This window comes from Fringilla coelebs (genome assembly GCF_963513975.1).
Source record: "Fringilla coelebs genome assembly, chromosome: 3".
NCBI lineage: Eukaryota > Metazoa > Chordata > Aves > Passeriformes > Fringillidae > Fringilla > Fringilla coelebs.
In genome coordinates this window covers 80,942,320-80,963,775 of record NC_140030.1, presented here as the reverse complement: position 1 = coordinate 80,963,775, position 21,456 = coordinate 80,942,320, and the positions used below count along the sequence as shown (strand labels likewise).

At 40.4% G+C, this 21,456-nt stretch overlaps 2 protein-coding genes across 3 annotated transcripts in view; one reads left to right on the top strand and one right to left on the bottom strand.

Annotated features, from left to right (window-relative positions):
- PRKD3 (protein kinase D3) overlaps positions 1–14,356 on the top strand; it is a 43,910-nt gene extending 29,554 nt beyond the window's left edge. For both annotated transcript variants that reach the window (XM_084203212.1, XM_084203211.1), the window contains exons 11-19: positions 404–680; positions 3,921–3,973; positions 4,351–4,423; positions 7,325–7,431; positions 8,010–8,171; positions 8,651–8,749; positions 9,556–9,823; positions 10,711–10,796; positions 11,436–14,356. In XM_084203212.1, the coding sequence (XP_084059338.1) occupies positions 404–680; positions 3,921–3,973; positions 4,351–4,423; positions 7,325–7,431; positions 8,010–8,171; positions 8,651–8,749; positions 9,556–9,823; positions 10,711–10,796; positions 11,436–11,609 (1,299 nt within the window). In that variant the 3' untranslated portion in view covers positions 11,610–14,356. The remainder of the gene's footprint in view (positions 1–403; positions 681–3,920; positions 3,974–4,350; positions 4,424–7,324; positions 7,432–8,009; positions 8,172–8,650; positions 8,750–9,555; positions 9,824–10,710; positions 10,797–11,435) is intronic.
- Positions 14,357–14,535: 179 nt separating this feature from the next.
- Positions 14,536–21,397, bottom strand: NDUFAF7 (NADH:ubiquinone oxidoreductase complex assembly factor 7). The gene is made up of 10 exons (XM_084203220.1): positions 21,249–21,397; positions 21,004–21,164; positions 20,835–20,915; positions 19,462–19,572; positions 18,276–18,486; positions 17,722–17,780; positions 16,888–17,001; positions 15,942–16,085; positions 15,458–15,631; positions 14,536–15,081 (listed from the first exon to the last, which is right to left on the bottom strand). Exons 1-10 carry the CDS (start codon positions 21,322–21,324, stop codon positions 14,869–14,871), a joined length of 1,344 nt encoding a protein of 447 aa, XP_084059346.1. The 5' UTR covers positions 21,325–21,397; the 3' UTR covers positions 14,536–14,868.
- Positions 21,398–21,456: the final 59 nt, after the last annotated feature.

Here is a 21,456-nt window from a genome sequence, read left to right as displayed (position 1 = left end):
ATAGCTGCATCCTCTCCTTAATGTTACTGTTTCACTTTCTCCCCCTCCTGCTCTTCTCTGCCTAAGCTGTATAAACTGCAAGGGGAAAATGATCATTCTCTATTTGTGCATCACTTACCCATGTAGTGGGGGTGTGTCTCATGATAAATGTAGTTTGAGTAGAAAATAGTAGTTGTATGGAGAGAAGTGTGGTGGGCCTGAAAATCTGTCCAGGCTTGCACATACATATTCAGAACACCGGGTGTTCAATGTTCATGCGCAATTCAATTTTATTTATGAAGCTTGGTGTTTTGGTTTTTTATATATTTGATTTGGTTTCTTTGCAACGCTTGCAGTTATGGGTATTAGTATATTAAAATATTATGTGCATTTTCATTTTTTAATTTTTAATATCTTTCTTCAGGAGATTCCACTTTCAGAAATTCTCCAGGTGACTCAGCCTCGAGATTTTTCACACGTGGTGCAGGGCAGCAACCCCTACTGCTTTGAGATCATCACTGACACCATGGTGTACTTTGTTGGCGAGAACAATGGCAGCGCTCATCACAGTCCAGTTCTTGCTGCCTCCGGAGTTGGACTTGACGTAGCTCAGGGCTGGGAGAAAGCCATCCGCCAGGCCTTGATGCCAGTCACTCCTCAGCCTAGCGTTTGCACTGCTGCAGGACAAGGAAAAGATCACAGTAAGCAGGCAGATGAGGCGCTCTTGTTCATGTGCTGAAGCTGCTGATGGTAGTGATTCCTTTGGGAACGCTGCTTATTTAGAGTGAAGTATTGTCTGTTGGTTATCTGCTGAGTTGGGTTCATCATTTTCCATGAGTCTCTAAAAGGTGACCCTCAGGTTTGTGCAGGGTGGGCAAATCCTTCAATCCGTTGTAGCAGAAAGTAGTAAAGAATCAGATTTACATCAGATATGAAAGCAGAATGCAGAGTTTTATTGTGGGACCACTAAGAACACACACAGATGTAAGAAGGGAGTACAGATTAGATATTTCTAATATACATAACTGAATAAATATATTCAGATTATATGCATATGCTTTGAAAGAGCCAAATATGGGTTTTTTTTAATGTTAGTACTTATGTATGTTTATATTTTTAAAATTCTATGAGATATCTATACCTAACCAGAAGAAAAGGAGTTAGTGTTGCTATGTAAATACCATCAGTGATGTAAAAAACTTTTTCTAAGCTGTGGGTAGTTATAAAAAGTACCCTGTTCTTCTTTTTATGCACCTTCCCTCCCTTCTTTCATCTGGCATATTATATTCATTATCAAGGCTCCACTAAATGTATATATTGTTTTCTTGCTCTTAAGACATCTCCTTGTTCCTTGCAACAACATTCATTCTCATTCTGTACTGAGATTCATGCTTTCACTTTTTAGTTTCCTTTCAAATTCCAGCTACTCTTTATCTCCTTGCATAAAACTTTTCTTTTGCAGTAAATTCTGAGATCAGTTTCTCTGTCTCTGATATCTAGCTTCTCTGCATCAGCAACAGTTAAGAATGTGTTAATGCTAGTCTGAGGTAAAGGCACTTGCTGCTAATGCAGCAGTGGTCTAAAACAGTAAACTATGAAATGCCGCTACTGGCATTGGTATGTAATTACAGTGAAGAAACATACCTGTGAGATGGTACCTCATACCTGGTTTATACACACATATAAAATGCCACTTTTGATATGGAAGTTTTAGTTTCATATATGTATGAACGTATATACCTCTATATAGATACACCAAAATTCTCTTTGCTTTCTAGCATCTAAGGTTTACTGTTGCTGATAGACTTGCAAGACACTTGATTTTTCCAAAACAAATAGTTTTTCAGATATAAATAATAACATTCCATTGACATTGGTAGGGACTAGAACTGCAGTGGTAGATGCTGAGAGGGAGTATTTTAGTATGTTTAGGATTGTAGGAGTATAAGAAAATACTGTAAGTCAGGGAGTGATATTTAGATATTTTTAGACAACTCAGGTTGGTTTTTAAACTCTCAGAAGGCCACAAAATGTCTGTTCATCCCTCTTCTTCCTACACTTTTTGAGTCATGAAATGTATCTCAAGAGCCCTTAAGATATTTAGATTTTAATTTAAAAAAGGTCTCAAATATATGCTTTTAAATGAAAGGACCAAAAGGAGGAGGGAGACCTTGCTAGCACTTGAAATACTTGCAGCAACAGGGAATTTGTAGTGTCAAAGTGTCCACAAGGCATCATCTAATTATTATACACCCCATTGTGGCCAGAGGTAGTTAGGAAGGAGGATGTGCTTCCAGTCTGACCCATGGCAAAGAATCCTTTTCAACCACCATCCTTTTTACCTGGTGTTTGTAGTGGGGTGTTTCTTTGTGGGGTGATTCTGAGCTGAAATGAGAAGGAAACCTGCCTGCTGTAGAGGGAATCTACCTGCTCTAGAAGTTGTGTGGAATTGTGGCATTGCTAATTTCTTTAGAAGTGACTGCTTCTTAGCTCTTAGTCTTGCACGTTTCAGACACTAGAAAAATGGATTTATTTGGAAGGAATAACTCACTCTTTACGTCCGAGTTATTTTGTATTCTGTAGCTGTCTGTGGACAAGGGTTCAGTGTGTTCTGTTAAACACTTCCAAAAACTGTATCTCTATTTTCTAGTTACCTTGAAGCAGTTTTTGTTGATGTTAGGAATTTTTTTGTCTAATTTCTTTATTATTTTCCCTTGTGTTCTGTATGCTTGCTTCAGTACTGACTTAACTACAGTCAGTAATCAGTATGCATCTGCAAGACTCAGAGTTCGTATTCCAGATGCAGACTTCAGGGTGTCTTTGAGAATTACTAATTATTCCTATCTTCTCTCTGTAAATTTCTTCTCTGAGATAAAGCACAGGTGGCAAAAATCAGACATATTTTTTCTCTAAATTCGCTTTAGGATGATAAAGGCTCTTTTCGAACTGCAAGTAAGTTTATAGTGTGCTTTCTAGCTACCTTGTAGATGAGTTACTTCTTTTTGTTATTTAGGTTAACATAATATCACAGAATTGTTAGGGTTGGAAGGACCTCTGGAGATCATCCAGTCCAACCCCACTGACAACTCAGGGTCCAGGTTGCACATGAACACATGCAGTTGTGTCTGGAATGCCTTCAGAGAGACAGAGTCCAAGTGGTAGATGTCTGTTAGTCTGAGATGCTTTACTTTGCCATGGAAGTCAAAAGAGAAGGGTATTTCCTGCCTTCCTTGGTATATCTCTTCTTGCCTGTGCATCAGTGTTATTCCTGTGATGAAAAATTCATGTCAATGTCTGCTGCAGACTGAAGAATTCTTTATCTAATATGTTTACTTCGAAATTGCACTTCCTGAATGTGCCCTTATGTTCCAAGGATTGATTTGCTTCTGTAGTTTATCCATGAAACAAAGTTTTTTGGTTTTTTTTTAGTCTTATGGGATTTATTGCCTTTTTAATTATCAGTTCTTCTGTTACTTGGTTTCTTTGATTTGTTTCCTTTTCTTATTGCATTAATTCTGTATGTCTTAGTGCCAAAGAAGATAAGAAGCCACATTCATTTGACTATGAGGGATCTACCTGCTCCTCTTACCTGTATTTTTCTTTATTGCTACCAAAAATCATTATTCATTTAATGAACTATGATACAATTACTATTGCTTTTGGTTCTCCAACTGTCTATTGTGTACACCCTTGTATTGTTCTACTGTTTTTGTAATCAGGAATAGGACAAAAAAAGGCAAAAAAACCTTGCAAAACTTCCAGGGTTATTTATCTAATGAATTCCAGAGTATGAAGTTTCAGCAAAACAACTCTAAAAATTATTTCACTGATACTGGGTTAGAAGTCAGTAAAAGGTTTTTGTTGATTCTCATTTTTCCACTCTTTTTAGAAAAAGTCTGCCCTTTTTATTTACTTACTTGCCTTTATCTTCTTTATTGCAGAAGAATTGTCTCTAAGCATCTCTGTTTCAAATTGCCAGGTCCAGGAGAATGTGGTGAGTCCTGTGCATTATATTACAGTGATGTTTATTTATCTGAGTATTACAAAGTAATTGGTAGTAGCAGTGTCTGGATGAGAAAGCAGCACCAGAGCACTGTAGGTAAAGAAGTCCATGTTATATGCAGGACGTGACCTACTTACCTGCCATGGCTGTTAGTTTTTATTAGTGTGTGTCCCTGCTTTTGGTGCAGCTCAGTGGATTCTCTTCAGGAGAAGTTTGTTGTGTTTTCTCACTCCTCATTGTAATGATGGTACCTTTTACAGATTTTGATTAATGCTAAATATAATTACAGCCTAGCCAGTAATAACTAATGTGGTCCTGAACATTTTAATGACTCCTGATATTTGTGGTTTCTTTTTTTCATGCATTAGGACATCAGCTCTGTGTACCAAATATTTGCTGATGAAGTGCTGGGTTCTGGTCAGTTTGGTATTGTATATGGAGGTAAATTGCTTTATGTTCCATTATGCATTTATTAAGATAGAATGTCTACTTGATAAAATTATCCTTTTCATACTTAGTTGTGTCTAGAATGTCTAGGTGAAGTTTATCTTGTTAAAAGTTGTGTTTGGATTACCTTACTGCATGTCTCTGCAGTTCTATGTACAGTATGTTTTACAATTAAATTCTTGCATTTACAGTTTTGCATTGGCATCCTAATCAGTTTAGAATATGCATTGCTTTTTTGGCCGCAGTTAAGTACAAAGCAATCCAATTTAGCCATGTTTTAAGATTTTTTTAAATGGCAAATTCTAACACTGTGCTTTACGGTATTAGAAGTCATATATTTGCTGTCAGTTATACCTGTTTTGAATTACACCTGAGAGATGTGGCCAAAAGCAATTAGAAAAACACATAATTTATGGTTTGACAGTATGGGTGCAAGTATGTTATTGGCATACTTGATGTGAAGAAATTTCTGTCAGCAGGGTAAAGTAGAAAGAGGTATTCTTTGCCAAGAGTGTTAGCCCTAGGTTTCAAGTCTACTGTTATCACCTAGTTTTTAAAACCTTCTGTTGCAGCATATAGCTTGTTTTTAGTATGTCATCACAAAAAATGAAGAAATACTAGAAATGCATATGAACTCTGTTTCTATCTCTCTTTTTTTAAATCTCGTGTTATATCTCAAGTGTTGAGAAAACCACAGACCATAAATCTGGAAAGAAAGAAAAAGTCATAAGTAATGATTTACAAGTGGTAATCTTTCTGCTTCTGTCACATTTTCTTTCTAATCAGGAAGTGTTGTGGCTTTGATTTTTCTGTGTGCCAGTTGTGTAGTTAGATACTTTATTACTTCTAAAGTGCTTGGTGGAAATTCAGTTTGGTCTGGTTTTACATCACTGTTGAAAGAGGTCAGGTTTTTTGCGCCCTCTGTATTTCTTAAAGAGTAGTGTGAATCAAAATATCCTCCCTCTCTGATCAATAGAAATTAACAAATGCAGACACTTATTTTATCCTAAATAGCCTTGTAGATAAATCTCAGCTTGGTGTTTTGCATGATTCAATGCTTACAAGTGCTTGTAAGTGGAGTAAACGTTACAAAAAGCTTTCATTGAATTTTTTTTTTTACTGAATAAGGGCTTAAAATATATAGGTTATGCTTACTTCTTAATATAAAATCACAAGCTGAAAGAGTATGAAAAGGCAATATAAAAGATTATGGTTTTGCTGGCTCTACACACTGCTTCATTGTTGCTAGTATTTGGAGAGGCTAGATCCGGTAACTTCTGATATTGGCTTATCTGCACCTGTGTAGTCACACTGAAATAGTGGTAACAATTAATGGGAAAATTAAGTTGCTTTCACTGTTGTGGGGTTTGGATTGGGTTTTTATTTTTTGTTGCATTTTTTGTGTCCCCTATTCTTGACAAATGTTTTCAATACTGCAAATCAAAAGTTATAGGATACAGATATTCAACTCCCTGCATCAGTGAGAACAGTTTCCCTCTGCTTTTCCTTTCAAACTTTGATTAGCTTGAAAGATCTGAAAAAAGGGAGACAGAAAAAAACTACCCTTGACATTTTCTTACTGATGTAAAACTTGCACTGAAAACTGGCTGGCTGTGTTTTGTTTAACAAAATGAATTTTCAAGCTGCTTTTCTGTTACTCCTCATGGGCAAGTTTTAGCTGTAGTCTAGCTTGTATAGTTAGGTGTTTTGTTAGATGGGTTGGTTTGCTTTACATTCTTTAGCAATCTAGTATTTGCCTTCTGTGTTTTGCATCTAGTTTATAATTGATTGTATTTGAGCTACATTTCAATATAATTTCCTTTATCTGGTAGAGATAAGCCCTTTATTCATGATGATGTTAAAAGCAGGTGCAGTAGTTGCTTGGCAGAACAGCTGCGGAGCAGTTCCTGTGCCCTGCCTAAGCCCTGGCCCCAGTGCTGACCAGGGAGCAGCAGGGGAGGCTGGCTGGCTGCTGAGGTGTAGCTGGGCTCCCCACAGCAGTGCTGGTAGAACCTTCTGTGCCACTTGCACTGTAGCTGTGTGTGCTGTCCCTTCTCCTAAAATGGTTTTCAGACCCTTCACTGAGTGGATAACGACACTTTGCTGTTCTGTCATAGTTTAGTACTAAATGTCTCTGGTTTCCAAGGCCTTGCAGTGTGTGATCCCATTAACCTCTCTGATGTGACTGAAAGTAACCAGTTCTGCAGCTGTGAAGAAGCTGGGGAAACATGAACAGCTCCTCCCTTAGCCCTGGACACAGCCTCCCTGTGTATTGCAGAACGCTTCTCATGGAGCTGATACCGGTTGCAGCAAGGAATAATATGTGGTGCTGTCAGCATGGTGTTTTTCTTACCACAACCTTTTAGAGCTTTTTGATCACAGCAGGCTGCCTCGGGTGTTAAATGTGTCGCTGTTCTTTGAGGTACCTAATTGCTCTCATGTTCCCAAAGAGTATTAGGTGTGTAATTTCCTGTGCACGTGGAGCCCATGAAAGTATGAAACCACTACAGTGGGTGTGTAGATCTGTTTTCACTTTGGCCTTGAATTGTTGTTGATTTTACAGGAGAGGCAATATTCTGTGGGGTAGTTATTACTTGCTTATGTGCAAGTCCATTGCACAAGCAAAAACTTCACCCAGGACATCTAATGTCAGTGTGCATGTACCTGACAGCAGAGTGGTTACTGGTTTCAGTTTAAACTACAGAATTCCTTTGGACGTTGATCACTTCTTTTACTCATATACCCTTTGCAATTCTAAATATAAATATGGTCACTTGTACGCTTGACAGAATATACTGGTTTCCCCAAAAAGGAATTTCTGCTGTAATGGCTGTAATGTTTAATAGCTATGAATTGCTTCTAATTCTTGATGGCTGACACTGACTTTCTGTTTAGGAAAGCATAGGAAGACTGGAAGAGATGTGGCTATCAAAGTCATTGACAAGATGAGGTTTCCAACTAAACAGGAAAGTCAGCTTCGTAATGAAGTAGCCATTCTCCAGGTATAAAAGTGTTTTGGAATCATGTTGGAGTTTTGTCTTAAATAGACCATTAATGAGATTTTATGTTGTGTCTAAGTGTTCTGAATTGATTTTAAAATTTACATCTGTGATTTCTGCGTACTTTTGGAAGAGGGAATCTTACAAAAGCAGGAACCCCTGAGTACTTGGTGGAGTTGATAACTTGGGGGTGATATCTACTCTGCTGTAGAGGATCCCCCTGAAGCCATGTACTTTGGCTCCATGTTGACTCCCTCAGTATCATTTTCTGCTGTTTTCCACTACTGGGTCCTCAATCTTTGAGTATTATTCTTACACTCTGTAACTTGAGTACAGAACATGCATCAGCTGTAAAGTTAATCATTTGAGCTAAGTTGTATTAAACAAATTATCCTTAGTAGTTGGTGTGTTTCATGGGTTGACATTTGTTTCAAGCTAGTTTCTTTCCTCAGATATTTTTTTCACCTGTATCTATTTAACTTTTTTAAATTTTTTTTTTATTTGTGGTCAGCATTTCTTTGTAATTCAGGCTATTTCATACTGCTTTATTTTAGTGATGTACCTATGCTACTTTGTTTTAGAATTTGCACCACCCTGGGATTGTTAACCTGGAATGTATGTTTGAAACCCCAGAACGAGTCTTTGTTGTGATGGAAAAGCTGCATGGGGATATGCTAGAGATGATTCTTTCCAGTGAGAAAAGTCGACTTCCAGAACGAATAACTAAGTTCATGGTCACTCAGGTGAGCAGTCAGTTCCTCTGCTTTGAGAGGAAAGGCTAGATTTGGGTTTTGTAATTATAAGATGAGAATTTGGAGAAGGGGTTTTCTATATTGTTATTTAAAAGAGACAGCATAGAGAGCTACACATCTAATGAAAGCTGAATAAACAAGAAAAGAACTTTGAATGTTTATTATGTTATTTTTTTTGGCCCTTCTTTCTCAAGACATAACATTATGGACATGTAAAAATGAATGTCAAAACAGTAAGCATTCAAAAAGACAGAGGAGGAGGGGGAAGAAAGGGTTGGGGAAAATAAACCCCCTTGTTTTCAAGTCTTGGTAAGCTGGAAGAAGAGTATTTGCACAGTATATATGGGTTAGTTCTTGAGGACTAACCCATATATACTGTTGATAGAAATTGCTGTTTTGATTAGTCTGTGTGTCTTTTGAAACTTCTGATCTGCTTGAATATATTCTGAAAGCATTCTTTTGTTTTGTAGATACTTGTTGCTTTGAGGAATTTACACTTCAAGAATATTGTGCACTGTGATTTAAAACCAGAAAATGTACTACTAGCATCAGCAGAACCATTCCCTCAAGTGAGTGGAGATTAAACAATACTTTTCATTACTCTTCATTGGGTTTTTTTAAAAGCAGTATCGACACTGCTGCTTAAAAAGCAACATCTTGTGGGAATTTCAACTGACTTCTAGAATTACTTGAACTGCATGTATTGTAGTCGTCTCTTTTTTCCACCTTGTCTCACTGAGGGCCTTTAGTGCATTGCTCTTCCTTATACTCTGAGGAGGGTTTTTATTGATTTGGGTTACATTTTGAACTTGGTCTGGATTGTTTTATCTTCATAAGTGCCTGCTCTGTTCAAGTTGAGGAGCTGTTGTAGGATCATGAAGATTTGAGCATTGGTGCATGTGCCAGCTGTTAATGCATTTTACTGGGATGTTCTGTCAAGAGCTGGTTGGTTGAGTTCAAGCTAAAACTCATTGTTTGATTTCCGTGTAGCCGAAACTTCAGGAATAATGATTAAGAGGAATGTGATTTGGCTGGGTTTAGTGTGTGTTTTCAACTTTGGTTCTGTGTCTTTTGAGATGGAGGATTCACTTCTGAAAATGAGCTGGGTTTGGAATCAAGATACTTTTTCCTTACTTGCACAATTGTGACCATGTAATACACAAACTGCCTCAGACCTGAGTCTGTGCAAGGCCAGTTCAGGTCTTGATCTGAAGCGTGGCTGATCTGTGTGCTGCAAACCCAGCAACCTAAAACCTTAATGGACTGGTTTACATGGGGTTTTGTTCTGTTTGCATGCATACAACGCTTAAGTGATGGCAGAAAGCGTGTGAAGTCAAGCAGAGATTTCTCAGTTTGAAATGTGCTGCTGCTGCAGGTGAAGCTGTGTGACTTTGGCTTTGCACGCATCATTGGTGAGAAGTCTTTCCGTCGCTCTGTGGTGGGCACTCCTGCGTACCTCGCCCCTGAAGTGCTCAGGAGCAAAGGCTACAACCGCTCCCTGGACATGTGGTCAGTAGGAGTTATCGTCTATGTGAGCCTCAGTGGCACATTCCCGTTTAATGAAGATGAGGATATCAATGATCAGATTCAAAATGCAGCATTTATGTACCCACCAAATCCTTGGAAGGAAATTTCTAGTGAAGGTAAAGAAATTAATTTTCTCTATTGGAATGTTTGTGTATGTGGCTAATGCATTCAACTGCTTAAACATCAAGGTTCATTTAGGAAGGGGTGTGAAAATTATTGAGTTTGGGTTTAATAGACTATGCCAAAGTAGGTAAATAGAAGGTAAATATATTTGTGAAAGATAAATTGTGGAATATAATGCTTTAGATAATTTTCAGGGTGGGGAGTCAGGAGATTTAGCAAGAAATACAAATTTCATGCATGATGAATGGGATGAGTAATCTGACACTTCCCAAAAGTCCCAAAGGAAAGTTAATTCATATGTGGGTATTTGCTGAATGCTGGCATATTTTATCTGAACTATAATCACAGAAATGGTTCAAAGTTGAATCTGGAATTTTAGTTTATACATTAGGAAGTACAGATTTAAGTGTCAGGTCTGAAACAACCTAGAAGTTTACAAAGCTGGTCAGTAGAGCTCTCCAGCTTTGGTTATATGTTGTTACCATGTTTGGTTAATACATGATTAATACACAGACAGATGTGGAAGGACACATACAAAAGTATACAATAGTGAAAGTACCTATATTATTGTGGAACACAGGATTATGCTCAAGCTTTTTAGGCATATCTGAAAATCACTAAAATCAGTAGGGAAAAAGATTAATGAATAACACAGTACAGCTTTTAGTGTTTCCATCAAAAGTAGGGGGAGCTTACCCCATACCTATTCAGTAGCCACATTTAACATAAGCAAAGCTAAATATAAAATTCAAGAGCTTGGTTAAATACAAAGGAATTCAGTGTAGGATACACTCACACATAAAAAAATAATTTCTACTGTAGCATCTGAATGATGATAGAAGATTCGTATTTTAACATTATAATTTTTGTTCTTTGCCAGCCATTGATTTAATAAACAATTTGCTTCAAGTGAAGATGAGAAAACGTTTCAGTGTTGACAAATCCCTTAGTCACCCATGGTTACAGGTAAGCCCATCTGCCTTTTTCAGTATGTTTATAATGGGTGAATAATTTTTTTGGCTGAAATCCTTCAGAGGCTTATGAAAACTGCGAGTGTCACATTCTGTTAACAAGCAATCATGAATGCTTGAGTATTTCTACTTTTAGCTTTACATTTGATGTGCTCCAGGGTTCTGACCATCTATGAATGCCTTCTTTTCTCAAGGAAAATTTGTCTTACTGTTTCTCCCACCTTTTCCTTTCTGTCTGACAACAACATGGGTTTACTCTCCTGGCTTCCCCCTGACTGTGGGCAGTGATGAGTGCGTGGAGCCCTGTGATATCAGCATGGAGCCAAACATTATTTGTTCAGTGCTGAAGTGGACACACAGCCTGGTGTGTGCTGTAATTTGCAGTCCCTTTAGAAAAGATTTGTTTGGAATGGAGTTTATCTGCTGCTTTGACGACCTTAGATACTAGCCTATTTAATTTTGAACTATTCTTTGTGGATAACGTTTGGGCTTTTTTTTTTTTTTTAACAGATCTTGTTGGTTGTATCTCGTGGCTATTTACACTAAAAATGGACACAGACTGCAGAATTTATCTGTGGGAATGTAGTGCTGATGTTTTTTAAAACTGTTTCCTTAAATCTCTTTTACTCCTTAGGATTATCAGACTTGGCTTGACCTCAGAGAATTTGAAACACGCATTGGAGAGCGCTACATTACCCATGAGAGTGACGATGCACGCTGGAAAGAACATGCTTATGAGCACAACCTCGAGTACCCCCAGCACTTCATTATGGCTCCCAATCCAGATGACATGGAAGAAGACCCTTGATTTGTTCATTATGCTAAATTGCAGCCAAGAAGGATACTCCAGGCAGAAACTGAAGTGGACCAACTATTGCTTTTTCCAAATGCCATACACCTAGCTTGGTGTGTAAAGCCCCAGAGGATCCTCCATTGCCATGGCAATAGACTGTTGTCTGCAAACTTTTCTCCATCCCTGACTTTAACTCTGAGAAGTTACTAGACAGTGGGATACAGAGCCCAGCTGGGTAACGTTTCACCGAGCTGGGTGGCTATAAAAGCCATTACCAAGGTGTAGTGTGTACAGACTGAACAGTTTGTGTTTTTCAAGGGTTTTTGTTTTTTCATAGCCTACGCAGTAAGAGTTTTGTAATAGTTTTCTAATCCCTATTTACTAGGCCATAGAGGACTGTTTTCTGTTACTTAGATACATCTCCCATTTCTCAAACTGTGGATGGTGAAGAGACTCTATAGAGAAATCAGTACAGAATACCTTGGCTAAAGCAAAACATGGTGGTTTAGTTGAATACAGCTTCATAGATGAAGGAATAATTTGCTGCTGTTTAGACAGGTGAAGTTAAATATGTGTGTCTTGGCCCTAATTGAACTTTTTACAGAAAACAACCAAAAAAAAAAGGAAAACCCCATAACTTCTTACATTCCTCTTGAAATGCTGGCTGACATTCTAAAGAGATGACAACCAAAGCTGTGCTAGGCTTTTTTTTGTCTGTTAAAAAAAGCAATAAGCCACAACAATGCGCTGCTGTGCAAGGCTGGCACATCATTGATCCACACCAAAGGCATTTTGCCTTAAAACTACACAAATAATGCAGAGAGCACACAAGACTTGATGTAGCATATCCTTTCACTCTGGAAGACCAGCTTCTAGCAGAAGGATGTGGAAAAATAGGGAAAAATACATGCAGCTTTCTTCTGTCGTTTTTGAGAAATAAGATTTTAAAATTCTTCTAATATTTTTCTAATTTTTTTAAGGTTCCCTGGACTTACATCAGGAGTAGTTTGTAGCCTGCTAGCTTCTTATGTTAACTCTGCTCAAAACCTAGAAGTAACAGTGGATAGCACATTAGCTGTTGCTTCTGCCAGGGCAGCTGGATTGTAGGAGAAAGGACTTCACCTTCCCACCTTAGCTTGCAGCCCCTCCCATCCTCTTTACTGTGCTCAGAACTGTTTGAGCTGAATGAAGAGTCCACAAGCAGCTCCTAACTCAGTTTTTTCTGTGCACATGCCTCAACTGAAGGATTCCCAACCACTAATTGGACTTCTGGCACAGTAGAGGGGAAGCAGCAGTGTTCTTTGGAAATTATTCCCTTGGACAGTTCAAGTTAATGGTATTTCAGAGAAGTGGTTATGGTTAATGGTATTTCAGAGGCTGTTAATGGTATTTCGGAGGCTGTAATGCTAAACACAAATGGAAGAGGGTTTTTTGGTCTTATTTTAAAAAATGAAAAGGGTGAAATTTTTTTTTTTTTGTGGGGTAACAGTGTTGTGCTTCTGGAGGGTGCTAGATGGCTGCATGCATCCCTGATGTGCCAAGCTGCTTAACTGGAGCTTAGTTGGAAATATTTCTAAAATACTGATACAGGCTTGAACTGCAAAGGCAGTGAGAGGCTTTGGGGTATCTCCTCTCTCCTACAAAGATTTTTCTTCTTTTGTTTGTGTGTAGATAAATATTTTTTTCTACTGTTTTTATTCAGGTAAGGAAACAGGTGAGCAGATTTATAAGTTGTTAGATATACCTAAAATGTTACATGGTTAGTTCAGAGCTGGCAGCTGCTTGCAGTAGCAGTGACCAGGCAGTGGTGAGTGGCAGCTGCAGAAGGATGTGCCCACAGGTAGGTCTGGGTCTTTAACTCACTCTCTTTTCCCATTGCCCTTTATCTATCTGCCACTGCATTTTGTAGGTGTCTGTGTTGGCAAAGGCTGAGCTCTGAATTCTTAACCCTGTTTAGAGAGGGTTTCAGGACTGATTGTTCAAAGAGGCACTGCTTTTCATCTCTGCAACCAAAGCAATCACCTCTGACATTGGTAGTTTGGTATTTGCCTGGTCTTGGCAAGGAAAGCAGTGCTGTTGAAAAACTTCCAGTGCTCAAGTGACCAAATTTCAGTGAAGCCATTGCTATATTCCATCCTAACTGTAATATGTAGATACAGTTTGGTTTTAAACTTCAGGTGTTTTACTTGAGCTGTTACTTCAGGTTTACCTGTGGGTTTGTTGTTTGTGTTGTTTTAAGGGAGGAAATAAAGCAGCTCAGTCACTTGAAAAAGCACAACAGGAGTAGAGGAAGGAGGGGACAATAATGAAGTAGAAGGCCTGCCTTTTGTCTCTCCCCATGAAGTCTGCTCTGCTTCAAAATATTATATGAACTATTTATTCTTCAAGTTGTATTAAAATAAAAATAATGCCGTTGGCCTTTGGAGGAGATTGCCTGATCATATGCAGACTTATGGAGCCAGACAAGAGAAGCCACAAGCAGCTAGTAGTCAAGAAACCAAAAAAATCAGGCTTATATCATGAGTAAAATTCCTAGAGTAGTAAAAATAGCTGAGTTTTTTATTCCCTTTTTTCTACCTTTGCTGCAGACTTTGACAGCAGTAGGTTACAGTGTTTAATACCCTTACCCCTAGATGAATTAAGTTGCGTTCATTCAAGCAATAGTGCTATGGTGATGCTAGAAAAAAGCTCATGTAAAATTTATAGCCTCAAAATGACACTGTCAAGTACTTTTATATTTTTATACACCCCATTGTTTGTAAATATCCTCTGATAAGCTTGAAAATAAAATTTATTTCCCTATCAGACTTGTTCTTTTTATTTATGTGAATTATCTCTTCCATCTAATGTTCTTAGGAGGAAATGGTTCTATACTTTCTTGTTTGTGGATTTATTTAATAAGTCCTGCTGTGGAAATTCAGCCAGCAGGAACTCCTTTTACGTGTATCCTGTCACTATTCTCTTTATAAAAATATCTTCAGAGATGTCAAGGCATCTTGATTTTATTTACGTAGCAAAGCTTGAATACATTTAAAGTATCCTTAGTGCATGTTTGTTACTGCCAAGTTTTGATTCCACTGGTAAATATTTCACTCTGTTCTTTCATAAGACGCCCAAACCATTGTTCATTCTCTGCTCTATGTTTGCTGGTTTCTGTATGCGGAGTGTTTTATTTCCACTCATACTGCTTTGAGTAGGTCAGTCCAGAGGTTTGGTATGCTGCACCAGACTTATTCTGAAACAGCCATCATGCATTTTGTGATAGTATTTGAAATTACTTTAGTAACAGTTCATTAAATCCAGCAACAGGTGGTAGGGGAGACTTTGATTCTGGCTTATCTTTCTTGTCAGGATGTGCAAGTCTCTGGTGAGGTAGCAGGGCAAAGAAATTAAAACAGTCCCCCATCTTCTCGGGATTCATCAGCATATCATAGCTGTGAAGTAACTGCTCACGAGTTGCTGTGTCACCTGAATTCTGCAAGAGCACCTGGAAAAAAAAAAAAACAACCAGGTTTGAGGCCCTCCTGCATTCCTATAAATTCCTGCATTCCTGCAATCCCTTCTTGCATCCTTTTCACTTAACAGTGCTGTGATGGTTGGTAAATCTGGTGAGATCACTGGTGGTGGTCCGCAGCCCATACACCGATGCAAGTTTTGCATTAAATGCTCCTAAATATAATATCACTTTACTTTCAGGGATCTAGAGTAACTTACATCTAGCTGAAACAACTTTCTGATCTCACACCTACATGCTATTTTGAACAACCTCATTTTAAAACAAAGATTTTTACTAAAGCTCTTGTGCTGCTTAAGAGTATTGCCTGTGGACTGGGAGAGCTCTGCAGCTGTGAACACTCTCGTACCTGCAGTCGGAGGTCAATGCCCATGTTCTTTAAAAACTCCCTCTGTTTTATAGGGCCTAATGTAGCTGTTTTTCCCTGTGCCATCTTTCGAAGGTAGCTGAAATCAACATCTGCTGTCAGGTCTGCTGTACCTGGGGCACTCAGCACATCATGAAGTTTGTGATTCCGGAAACCCTGAAAATGAAATTGGAAGATTACACTCCACTGTAGTCCAACCATCATAGCCAAGGCCAGCAAAAATTAAGCTGTGCCTCTGAGTGGTGACAATAGCACATTATACATGGAAAATTTGAGATAAATATAGCAAGAGCTAAGATTAGCCTTTACATCTGAGAGAAACCCTTCTGGGTACTGATTAAACAGGAATTACTCAGTTGTATGCAGTTTTTGCAGTTATGCCCACCTAGGAACTTTATCTTACAAGGACCTAATGATCAAAGATAAGAGAGTCCTTTAGCTGATTACTACAGGGCAAGTGCCTTACCCGGAAAGTGTCAGTTTTGGTTCCATCATGGCCGTAATCTGCAACCAGAGCAGCCCCGCCATCCTTCTCTATCCGAGAGGCCAGCCTCTGCACAATGACACCAGCCTCAGGACACACTTCCACGTGGTCTCTTGTTTCTTCTGGCTAGTGCAGAGTTCAAAGACCAGAACACCTGTATTAGCAGACAAGCACAAGGCAAGTATCCCTCACACCTGGTGTCTTAGGGCTGTGCACTGCTGGGACATGCAGTTACAGGAGGTGCATTCTAGGCTACCTATACTGGCTTAGGCTAATTTTTGCTATCACTCATTCTCAATTAGTATTTTCTGAGTGCTGGATTTCAGTCCTCTCTTCAATAACCTCTAGTCAAATGAAAATTTTACTACCAAGAATATCTGTATCTGGTGAAACTTCCTAACTGTGGTACTTAAAGAAAATAGTGCTTCCGCTGTGCACACCCTTCTGAGAGGCCTTCCTGTGTGAGACTCTGTAGCTCTGTTTAATCTCCAGTACTTAATTTTGTGGCTTTGAGTATCCAGAGCACTTCAGGAAGAAACCACAGCCACTTTCCATTAAATGCCAGCCAGCACTGAGTAGGCAGCTGCCCTGATTACTCTGCAGCAGGCCGAGAGCCTGGCTGGGGCAGGGCCACGCTTGAGATGGTGATGCTACAAACACAGTGGAGAACTCTGCCTGTCACTTGCTGCCTCGGTTTGCTCTCTGAGGAATTTTGTGTGCTCAAGCTCCTATTTTGTGAAGTTTGATACACGTAGTAATTTTTGTGCAGCAGTTTCACAGCATACAAATCTAAATGCTAGTGAAAATTTTAAGCTCCATTTATAGACTGAGAGGGCTCTTCTTGCTGTCAGAGTAACTGAGAAGCACTAAAGGTACTTGAAAGAGTCAATAAAGGTGTAAGGATGAGCTCTGGGAGGCATAACCTCACCTGAATAAAGTTTTGTGTTGCAGGGGTCCTGGATGGTGACAGGACAAACCGCAGCTGGTCAGGAACTTCTGGGTCAATATCCACCAACACCTCACGCCAGCCTTTCTCCGTTCGCTGTTCAACGAGCCCAAAGCACTCATGTTACACTCAACAGGTACCACAGTATCTTCTTCGTTTCATTGAACTAATATGTCAAGCCTTTTCACAAAGGTTTTAGGAAGAATACATTGTTAACAACTATTACTTATTCTTATTTAATTCCAGTAACTGCCTTAGAAAAACCTTGTGGTGGAGTCCCATCTGCAGAGCCAACAAATACAGGTTTACTTTTACTTAAAAGGAATGAATGATGCTCTGAAGAAACATTCTGCCTCTTCTATTGACAGTGCAACATTTAACTTATCAAAATAAAAGATTTCTTTCTACGGGTGATTTTCATAAATTAGCTACTTCTGAATCATTACTAGCCTCTATTTTGCTGCTCTCATTACTGTTCAAGTGAAAGCCCTTCAGCCTTTTGTTAGCAGTATTACAGAAAATCATGTGGAAATTAAAAGCTGCATTAATGTAGCATAAGGAATAAAAAACCCCAAAACCTTGAGAGTTATCTCAGCAGAAAGAAATCCTTAGCTTTCTCCAAGTTTTTCCATTCAAAAATAATTATTAATTTTACAGTTTTCAGCTGAATTAAGCCTTATTTGTCCAACTCAGTTAGAATTATTTCATCACCAGAGACAGGGCATGCGACTAGTTTGGCACCTTAATTCTGCTCTTCCTCAAAGAAAAAAAGTGTTTAAACAGATGGTCACAATTAAAATAATAATCTTGCTATACCTGAAACTTATGTATTGGCAGGGCATCAAAGAACTCATGTGCTAGGTAAAAGCTGTAACCTGTGGGGAGGTAAAAAAAGAATGCATTAAATTATTAACATTTCCAGAACAGCTTCCAGTATAAAGTATTTTTATGATTTTTAATGAATTAAGCTAGTTAATGTGGTTGTGAAAAAATTATAATTACTTCCAGCTTGTACACATTAAAGATACCATTTCTACAGCTTGCTCTAGCTACCAGTCCATGAATTTTAGATCACTATCTTGTGAAAGGAGATTCAGGCAAAGCCAGTAAAGTTTTTTTTCTTTTTTTCCCATGAAAAGAAAAAGTCAGAATATAGGAAATTGGGTAGCTATGCCCAAATTAAGGTAGACAGAATAGGTAGCAGTGATGAAAATGAACCAAGATCTTGCCTCAGACTCATAAGTAAGAACAAATATGTATATAACTACTTTTTTGTCCAGTGTGAAAGCTAGCAGAGATGCCATCTGCTATCAAAAGCTGTCAGTGAAGGAAGGGCACCATCCCCTTAACAAGGCATTCAAGCTCCTTACCTGGTGGCACATCTTGAATGTCTCTGTACCAAAAAATGGGAATTCCAGTCTTGCTAATGCCTTTCATATAAGCAGACTCATCCTCAGGGCTTGGCTGCACCTTCCCTCCTGTCAGCATCACTGCTTGGATCTCACTGAGTTTGGGGCTCACTTCTACCAGATGAACAGAGACATCACATTTACTAAGAACAGAGGCGAGCTGCTTGAAGACCTATAAAGGTAGAAGAATTCTATTAGGCACAGTCTTGTGCTGTGTACACTAAAGGTTAAAGTATTTACCTTTCTTCTCACTACTTACTATTCACTATTCAAGATAAAAGATTTTAGTTGGCTTTCACTAACAAAACAATCTCAGTGAGAGAGATTGCATTTTGCTCCCCCAGGAGGAAGTGTGAGTTACTTCATAAATCTTAACAAAAGCTGCTACACTTGAAAAAAGTTGGCTATGCATTACAGGGGTGTAAGGACAACAACATGAAATGCTAATTTGGAAGAATAGTAGCAGCTCCTCTAAGACCTGTAGAAGGTCTAGCATTAGAAGAGAAATGCCTGAATCAAACACTTCTTCCCTGCCACTTGGAAGAAGTGTTTGATATCCCACATTTCACTGTTTTTATTAACATATGTAAATAGAATAAAAGTTTTTATGTGGTGCTAAGTCCCATTAGCAATCTGTTTATGAATCAGCAGTATTTTAATTAAGACAGCCATGCAGGCATGACTGAATACAAAGCATTAACTTAAATAAGGTCCTGAAGTGCCCAAAAAAATTAACAAAGTTTCATTCTGTGTTGTTGTACTCTCCCGTTCTGTTCCTTACACTAAGGTTTCCATCTCAATTACACACAGCAACACCTTCCTAGATGGTTTTCAGTTTGGATCACACTTCCCTACACAGAAATAATTTACAGTAGAATATTCCTGCCCTCCCCTTCTGTCCAGCGGTGTTTGGAAGGTCACAGACGTGTCCGTGCAGTGTGCACACGCTGGCCCCCAGTCTGCTTCCACCTGAGAGCCCTGGTCCCAGAAACTCATCCATTCTAATCAGAGTCTGAGCTGCCAACCTGACTGAAGTGATCTGGCTACTAGGGGAGGGTAAACCCTGACAGCAAAACATCCTCCCTTCAGATTTCACTGTAGCCATGGAATACAGCCAGAAGCAAAGCAGAGGAATGTTTTCACCTACCCGCAATATATCCTCGGTGAGGGTGCCCCTCCCTGGGCCCAGCTCCACCAGCTGGAAGGTGCTCGGTTTGCCCATGGCCATCCATTCACTAATATACCATATTCCTATTAACTGTCAGTGAGAAACAACACACAGGGTTACAGTAATCACTTCAGCACTTGTGGACAATCATGCCTGCCTTTTGTCTGATAATAACTCAGATAACATGGCAACATTCTGGTTTGATATTTTAAAGTTAAGAAGAATTATGGTACATAACATCACATTCTTGTCTTTTAATATTAATATTGGTCATTGATTGCTGTCAGCCCAGCAGAAGCAACTCTCCATCAGTAAATGTGAGGAATCTCTTCTGGGTGGAGCATTCACTTAAATGCAAGTCACTGCCCAGATGCCTTTGGACAAGTTCTTCCTGACAATGCATTTACCAAAGCATCACTGAGAACAGGATTTAGCCAACCTTCACTTCTGGAAACGACACACAAACTAGAGTGAGCCAGACCAAACTCTGGAGATTATTTTTGAGGAGAGTTTTCAAACTGGAAAATCACTGTAACTCTTTTTATTTATAAGCAAGTTCTGTATGAAAGTGAAGTCTTGCTAAGCACAGATGCTGTTTCAGACAAAGGGCTTTCAGAAAAACAAAACCCCCTTTCCTCCCTCAAAACCAATTTTTCTCTTGGGAAATATTTTGAACCTTATCATTGCGACTCCAGTATTTTGACATTGATAAATTATCTAAACATTGGCTTGGAAATCAGTTTGGATGGAAACTGGAAGGGACCACATTGGGCCACCTTTCCTGATCAAGTAAGTCATCCTAGAGTACATGGCACAGGACTGTGTGCAGATGGTTCCTGAATGTCTCCAGCGAGGGAAACAACCTCTCTGGGCAATCTGAGTGCCAGTGCACAGTAAAGATCTTCCTCATGTTCAGGTGGAACTCCCTGTGCATGGGTTTCTGCCCATTGCTTCCTGTTCTATTGCTTGGCACCACGGAGCAGAGCCTGGCTCCATCCTCTGGCACCTCCCTTCAGATGCTCACAGACATTGATGAGGTGCCCTCTCAGTGCCTCTTCTGGAGGCTGAACAGGCCCAGCTCCCTCAGCCTTTCCTCATTAGAGAGATGCTCCAGTGCCTCTCATCTTTGTTACCCTGCACTGGAGCCACTCCAGGGGCTCCATGTCTCTCTTGTGCTGAGGAGCCAGAACTGAACTCAGCCCTCCAGATGTGCCTGATCAGGGCTGGGCACAGGGGCAGGATCACCTCCCTTGCCCTGCTGGCACCGCTCTTCCTAAGGCACCCCAGGATTCCAGCCAGGCCCGCGTGGTTAAAGTACAACAAGTAGCTTAAGAGGCGAGGAGCTGCGTTACCTCTCCGAACACCTGGCTTATTTCAGGCGAGGTGATGAAGTCCCCGCTCTCGCCGACGCCGCCGCGCCGCGTGTAGTAACCCTGCGAGGGGGAAGCGGCACAGGGGCCGGGGCCGCGGTGAGCGGGGGCCGAGGCACAGCCCCCCCGGCCCGGCCCGGCCCCGCCGCACCTGGCCGGGGTTGGTGAGCGCCTCCCGCATGTACTCGGCCACCGTGACCGGCCCGCTGGCCCGCAGCTTGCGCGCCAGGTGCCGCAGCATCGCCCCGTCCCCGCCGGCCGCCTCCGCCTCGCCCGCCGCGCCCGAGCAGAGCCGCGCCACCGCCGCCGGAGCTGTGGGGAAAGGAGGGGAGAGAAGGGTTCAGCGGGGCGGCCCCGCGAAGAGCGGGAGGGAAAGCGGGCACAGGCGGCGCGCACCGTGGGGAGCGGCGGCGGGACGGGGGAGCCGCCGGCGGCCCGCCAGGAGCGCGCAGCGCGCGAGCGGCAGCACCATGGCAGCGGCTCCCGCTTCTCCCGCTCCTCCTCCTCGGTTTCCTCCTCCTCCTCCTTCTCTCCGCCCGGTCCCGGCCGCCCCGGGAAGCCGTGGGATGGGCCGGAGGCACGTCACGCGTGTGCGCGGCAGCGC